General features: G+C 39.3%; 1 protein-coding gene across 1 annotated transcript in view; it reads right to left on the bottom strand.

Annotated features, from left to right (window-relative positions):
• Positions 1–677: 677 nt before the first annotated feature.
• vax2 (ventral anterior homeobox 2) overlaps positions 678–7,714 on the bottom strand; it is a 38,244-nt gene continuing 31,207 nt past the window's right edge. The window contains exon 3 of the mRNA XM_059355324.1: positions 678–7,408. Coding sequence (XP_059211307.1) covers positions 6,914–7,408 — 495 coding nt within the window. The 3' untranslated portion in view covers positions 678–6,913. The remainder of the gene's footprint in view (positions 7,409–7,714) is intronic.

Raw genomic sequence — 7,714 nt, 5'->3', positions numbered from 1 at the left:
GTGTTTGATATTGATATTACTTGGATATTTAATGGTTTAAAAAGTTTTTATTGGTATGTGACAAAAGACAACAGAGGGTTATTGAGCCAAGAAAGTTTTGTTTCTGGCCCAGAACAGACTCTGTTCTGCTCACTTTTTATGTATATTTTCAGTAACAGTGTTCTACGACTAATATTTCATTCTAACATGAAAAGTATTTATTACAGCCTGAGTCATTCCACTTTTTTTGAAGTATGTTCTCATATTTTCATCCAATTAATGTCCCAAGGGCGCCTTATTCAGTCTTTGAGGGCCACCGTCCAAACCAAAACAGAATTAAAAGTATTTTAAGGCCCTCGGCAGAGAGACCTGAAAAGGTGAAAATGTCCACTGCCTCGATGCTCGAGCCACGCTGACGGGGAAAGAACAAAGAAGCCAAGGTTTTTAATAAATCCGTGTGAATAGAAAAAGCTCACACAGATGTCAGTCATGTTTGTGGATTTTGTTGACTGATTACAAACAGAAACTCATATTTTGACTGAATAGTCCCTTAAAAGCTTCAAAACAACCATCTTTATGTACAGAAAATATGGAAATTACTTTAAAAAGAGCTCATTTTTAATGTTTTTGTGGCCTTGCAGCAGGCAGAAAAGTGAAGAAAACACAGGAGGCAAATTACATAGACATATATTTATATGCATATGAATAAAAATACATATACATATTGTACAATATCCTGGCCGAGCGTGAAAACAGCTCTGTCAGCCCAGAAACAGAAGTAAGCCTCTTTAAATAAGTGCAAAATGTTAATGAGACAAAGAATTGTAAAGCATATATAAAGTCTTTTTTTTCTTTCTGAATCTTCCGTCGCATTTTTGTTTTTCCTGTTAAAATCACACAGAGCGGACATGGAGATAACTTGTGCAAAGACCCATTTATATATATTCATATATAAATTTATATCTATGTACATAGAGTTTGTTCATCATAAGTAGTAGCTGGTGCCATTAGCTTGACATTAAGAAACGTTTACTGCTTAAAGAAAAGAAGTTATGGCCTTCTGCGAGACCTTGGCTGTGCATAAAGTTAAAATAAAACCAAAGCATTTTTCAAAATAAAAGAATATTTCCACACAATCTCAAAGGACTTCAGTAAAGCTCTGCACGCTGCACGGCTCCGAAACGCTCCTGAGATGACGGGAAACCTAAACAAGTGCAAGATGTCACAGATTGCGCATGAACAAAAGCAACAGTGAGAAGAAACTGAAAGAAGAAAATAAAATAAAAACAAAACAAAAGGCTTTGTTTAAACAGATACAAGGCTTTGCAAAGCTTCTTTCTGTTGAAGAGAAGCTCTCGGCCTCAAGCTGCAGCTCGGAGCCGAGCGAACAATACAGTAACTGCAGATTTACATTACAAAATACCACCGGACAGTGACAGAGGATGGAGGCCGTGTGCAGCCCAGTTGGCAGAATACGATGTAGGCATTGTACCTTTTTTTTTTGCAAAACCACAGGTTAATTAATTTTCAGCGACCTTTAGTTGTTGCACTGGTGTCAGGGTAGCTGGAAAGGTCAAACAGACACTGAAGGAGACAGTGTGTGTGTGTCGTTGCTGCTGTTTCAAACCCGTTAATACTGTAAAGCGGTTGTTACAACCGCTGTTGTACTGCTGTAGTTTTAAACCTCACTACTCACGTTTTTAATGCTCTAAAAAGGCTCTTTTTTGACCCCAAAACTACATCCTTATGGTTAGGAAAATAGAACACTGTTAGGCTCAAAAAACCCTCGATTTTCAGACATAACTTCCAACAACGGGTGTCTTGGTTTTATCCATCCACCACACCCACCAGCTGCCTTAGAGCCCACCTACATGGCTTTTTATAAACAGCTGTGTTTCGATTAAAGCCGAAGCAAATTTGACGCAAAAATTTTGAAACGTTGCATTTAAGAAAATACAAATTCTGGACGTTTCCATCAAGCGGTTTACAGTAAATAAACAAAGCTGCATTAATGAACTTTGGTCAGAAGGTGGCAGTGGCTAATCCGTTAGTAAACAGTAGAAGAAGAGGAGAGAAAACAAAAAAGGGGTTGCGAATCGGACAATTTTGGCAACCCACTTGAGAAAATGGAGAGAAGTCTTCAGGAATTTGATTCAATTGAGCAACTTATGATTATTCTTTCATGTCGGCTCAGAATCATGTTTCCATCTCCTGTTTAGCGTTATAACAATTCTCCGAAAAAAGACAAAAACCAGCTCAAATGAGCATCAAAACTGCGCATTTTCAAAAGTTTTATGGAATTTTGTTGTTTCTGTCAAGCTTTTCTCATGCGAATCTTCAAAATGTGCAGAGAAATTCATTGATGGAAACACAACTAGTGAGTTGCTTTGTTGGATACCTACGAATCCCAGTATATTTAATAAAAGTTATTTTAACCCAAAACCCTGATTTTTTTTCCTAACCTTAACCATCAAGTTCTGTTTCCTAAATTTAACCAAGTAGATTTGTTTGGGATCAAAATCTTTACAACTTGTTTAACTCAGTTTTTTTTCTCTCTAAAGCTTTACAACCACCATAGTAGAGAAAGAGAAGAAAATAATTTTAGTTGATCTGTGGTTTGCAGAAACGCACAATACCAACATTTATTCTGCCGGCTGGGCTGGAGTGCGAGAAGATTTATTTTTTTAAACCACCAAACCAAAAAAACCAAACAGTTTTCATAAATGTCTGATCTTCCCTTTTCTGTCATATTGGCTGACAAATAACTGAAAACGGGATCAATTCAGAGAGCTTATCTACCGTCTCGCGCAGCTGTAAATCATGCAATCAAAAATTATAATAAACCAGCAAAAAGAAAGGGGACTGTGACTGTTTTGCTTACTGCACAGCTGGATGTCAGCACTGAAGCAAATCGACAAACCTCTTGCGAGTAAAGAGAAAAAAAGCGGGGTTGTGAAAGGGTACACCAGCCTTACATGAGAAGAAAACCTCCTGACCTCTCAGCTCCATCTCTCTGCTGAATATTTGATGCCGCAGCGTGTGAATTATGGATGGTGCTTATAGAAAATAATACAGTGTTCAACAACAGCACAGGTGCAGCGCTGCAAAGAGCCGCAAGTGGATAACACGGGCCCGGACACAACAACAACAAATCACCTGCAACCAGCAGATGCTACACGGGTGCAAAAAGGCCCTGAGAGTCGCCAGACGGGACGTTTTCATAGGCTGAGGTCAGAGCCTCTCCGTGCATTTATCTGCAGCCGAGACGCAGCCACGAGCCCGGTTGTAAATTGGTGTCACGAGAGTGTACAATTTTTTTTTTGATGAATAGATACGTGGGGGAAATAAGAGGTGAAAATGACAAGCAGCAAAACAGACGAGAAACACAAGTCGTGAAAAGGGGCGAGGACTCCTCTGACACACACAAATTGAGGGCAGAGTGTCGGGAATTGCAGGTTCTCCTTTGAATTTCTTTGGACTATAAGAAAAACCTGGACATACTACAGCTGATTATTTTTCTTTCCTCCACCGGCCTCTCGTGCAACAATTTAACATACGAAATGTGCCTCAAAGTGGCCAGAATTCAATCTAGGCTCAAAACGATGAAAAGCTGCACTTAATTTGGGAATTGCTGAGGGGTTTTCTTGCATTAATTATATGTATTATTTCTAATTGGACCAAAAAAGGTGCTGGGACCCTGATTGAGCAGTTGCATGTTGGTCACGATGGCAAAACATGTGGTTATGCAACAACAGATTGTTCCATTTAAGGTCCTTAATGTCAGATTTTACATGAAATTGCTTGATTTCTCCCAATAAATCAGGTCATATAGTCTATTTTGGTATACATATCAGCTTATTTATAATACTTTTGATAAAAATTTGCGTTTCAAAGTGAGCTGAATTCAATTTAGGCTCAAAACGAAGAACGCTGAAGAAAATCTGCAGTTAATTGGGGAATTACTGTGGGGTTTTCTTGCATTAATTATATGTATTATTTCTAATTGGACCAAAAAAGGTGCTTGGACCCTGATGAGATGATCATATGATCATTGCATGTGTTTTGGATATATTTGTTATGTTTATAGTGGGATTTACCCCGAAATAATCAGTTATTCAACTGATTTTACTGCCCAATCTCACTGTCACAATGGCAAAAAATGTGGTTATGCGACAACAGATTGTTCGATTTGAGGTCCTCAATGTCAAATTTTGCATGGAATCACTTTGTTTCTCCCAATACATCAGGTTATATAGTCTGTTTTGCTATAAATATCAGCTTATTTATAATACTTTAGTGAGCTGAATTCAATTTAGGCTCAAAACGACTGATTAAAATGCACTTTATTTGGGGATTGCTGAGGTGTATTCTTGCATTAATTACATGTATTTATTCTAACTGGACGAAAAAAGGAGCTTGGACCCTGATTGAGCAGTTGTATGACATCATATGATCATTGCACGTCTCACAGTTGGATCCTCAGAATGGCAAAAAATGTGGTCATCAACCAATGGATTGTTCCATTTAAGGTCCTAAATGTCAGATTTTGCATGAAATTGCTTGGTTTCTCCCAACAAATCAGGTTGTATAGTCTATTTTGGTATAAATATCATCTTTTTATAATTTTTTAAAATAAAAATCAGAAGTGCCAGGCCCATTTCAGGTCCTGTTTTCACTAAAGCTGGGAGGTTTTTCAGTCTTTTCTCAATAATAAGGAGCTAATATGGGACGGATACAGAAGGATGTATAAAAACCTACAAACATAAAGTGCTTTCGATGAGGGGCGAGTTGAGGAAATGTTCTTGTTTGAGACGGGCTGAACAGGAGGGCGAGGAAACTGAAAGGGCCTAAAACTTTACAGAGGGGAAACTTCAACAAATTTAAAGAAAAATATCAAAAAGTAATTTTTTCCACACGTGATGCTGTGTCCTCAGCATGTGCACACAGTGAAAGTTTCCTGTGTGAAATTTCAGAGCAGATTTGTTGTGATCATGGATATCACCTGATGAAACAGACCTTAAAAAAGAATAAAGTGTGTGTGTGATCAGAGCTGCAGCCAACCATTATTTTCATTATCACATCGTCGTTTTGTATCATAGTGTAAATTGTAGGTAAAAATAATAATAATAATAAATTTGAAGCTGGGGAGAAGGGTAATATTCTGAGAAAAAGTGAGAATTACAGAGATTCATAAAGTTGTAGATTTACAAGTTAAGAACAAGTGTGAAATTTACAAGAGGAAAAAAAATCACAATTTTAGGATTAATCCTGGATTTTTTTTCTCAGAATATGACCGCTCTCTGCCAGCTTTATTTATTTATTTATTTTTATTTTATTCCCCATTAACCCTAATATGCCAGTGTAAAAAAATGAAATGAAATGAAAAAAATAAATTGAAACTGTGAAAAAATGGCTTTCACAATTTCCCAGAGCCTGTGGTGATTTACTGTTATATATATATATTTAAAAAATAATAATAATAATGATAAAAAAGTAAACAGCAAATTGTCACGAATTTGAATCTGTAAATAAACGGAACAAAAGACAAATTAGATCTAAAAAAAAAAAATTAGATTATCAAAATTGTTGCAGACTAAAGCCCTTTTCACACCAAGTTAGAATGTTTGTTTTTTACCTTAATTTTTGCATGTTTAAAAAAATAAATATGATCTCACGTTGTGTCAAACACGTTCACAACTTTGAAACTTTCTCCTGTTGTTTCTGCAACAGATTTGGGTTCCTGCTTTGTTTTTTTTTTGTTGCAAACACTTTTTAAAGAGTTGTTTGACCCCTCAGAGCCTCCGTACCTGTCCCCATCCAACATGTAAATACAGGTTTTAATACACATTTACAAGTGAACTACACACTTTGCACTCGGTGTGAAAAGGCCTTCATGTTGCTGCAGCTCTAGCCCAACCACACTGATGAACAAGACGTGAAACAGAAAGCTGTGAATCTGGATTGAGTCTGCACAAACTTGGTTCTGTAAATTAAAGAAACTGTCCATAAACCGGGCTACAAGTTTCTTCCTTCTCTCTGAATGTCTCTGAGACGTTTCTGTGAATCAGAGGTTGTAAAAGTTAATCTGAGTTCAAAGGGCTTTTCAGTGGAGGACACAGGAAGTGTGCGAACCCTCCGGAGCTTCATCCATAAATGCTTTGGCAGAGTCTAACCAACTATCCTCCTCGTGTTCTTTTATATTAAACTATCGGATCTAGATATGATGTGATTTTTGCACCATTTGTCTAGATCCTACCACATATTTATCATACACGAACACAACCAAATAAAGAATTTACAAAAACTACCGCTGGACACCAAACAGACTGATATTAAAATGCTACGATTCTTTTTTTTTTCTTCTTCAGTGTTTCTTCCTTATCGTGAAAGCACATTAAACTAAAATCAAACATGGCCACTTGGATACTGAAATGTGTACAAACTGCTCTTTTTGAACGACCGCTCGTCTTCGTTCAGACGCTGATTCAGTCTGAACTATCCATGTCAAGTATTTTTTTTTTCCTGAACAGTAAATGAAGGCCTGTATAGAGAGAAAAACACACACACACAAACAAACTCACTGGACAAAAAGTGAAGAGTCACTTGAAAACCACTGCGAAGAGAGTGGAGATAAAAACATCTGTCTGTTCACGCAACATACACACACAGGGCATTTCTGCAAAAATTCACAAGTTTTTTTCTTTTTTTTCCTCCGTCAAGTCTCGTCCTTTTCACCATTTTGTGTCAGTCAGCTGCGGCACAAAATGGAGCCATGAGGAACCTTCGTTTTTTTTTTTTTTTACATTTCTCCTGATCCAGGTTGCTCTCTCTCCTCCGTCTGCTGAAGCTCGAGTGTCAAACAGGCAGCAGGGTGAACGACTGCAAGATTGAACAAACACACGCCCCCCGGCGTCCTTTAAAGAGGGACCTGTGTTTAAGAAACTGTCTTCTTCCCTCCCAGATCTGCCTCCTTCCTGTCCAGTCGCATGTACGGCTCGAAAGCTGAGGAGCCGCAGCCGTAGGCGGACGTCAGTTCGTGGTGAGCGCCCCCCAGCAGCGGCATGGAGAAGCAGAGGGAGTGCGGTGGCGGGACGCCCAGCCGCGGTGAGGGTGGGGTGCCGCCCAGCGACGGCAGCGACAGCCCGAAAGTCCCCCCGGGTAGGGAGTTGGGAGGAGTGCTGCTGCTGATCCCCGGGGAGTTGGAGGAGCCGCCGCCCGGGCTGCTCAGCAGAGAGCCGTTGGCTGGATGCGGCGGCCCCAGGAGGGAGTTAGGGGGCGGGGCGGGGCCTGAGAGGAGCCGGCCCTGCTCCAGGAGGCGCAGGATGTTGCAGGTGGCCAACGACTCGTTTGAGGAGGAGGAGCGTTTGTCTGAATCCTTGGTGGTGTCCTTCTTCTGTTTGGTCCGACGGTTTTGGAACCACACCTTGACCTGCAACAAGGAAGAGAGATTTCTTTGATTTAAGGAGTTTCTATAAAGGCAAACACACAAGGGCAAACATACTGGACTTGTACAGACTGTACACCACTCTGGGAGCTGGAGCACACACAGGAAGCAACCAACATTGATCAAATTACTAGAAAACTTCAACAGAAATTGACAGAAAGTGTGCTGGAGTTCTGATATAAAGCAGAAAACATAAACTGCATTTTCCAACAAAATGCCCATTTGGCCCAATAAAGTCCCAAGTCTTGTGACCCGATGAAGCTTTTAATAATTTTTCTATGTTAAAGTGTA

The sequence above is a fragment of the Centropristis striata genome, chromosome 17, assembly GCF_030273125.1.
Source record: "Centropristis striata isolate RG_2023a ecotype Rhode Island chromosome 17, C.striata_1.0, whole genome shotgun sequence".
Classification (NCBI taxonomy): Eukaryota; Metazoa; Chordata; class Actinopteri; order Perciformes; family Serranidae; genus Centropristis; species Centropristis striata.
This window is presented reverse-complemented; position numbering and strand designations above follow the sequence as displayed.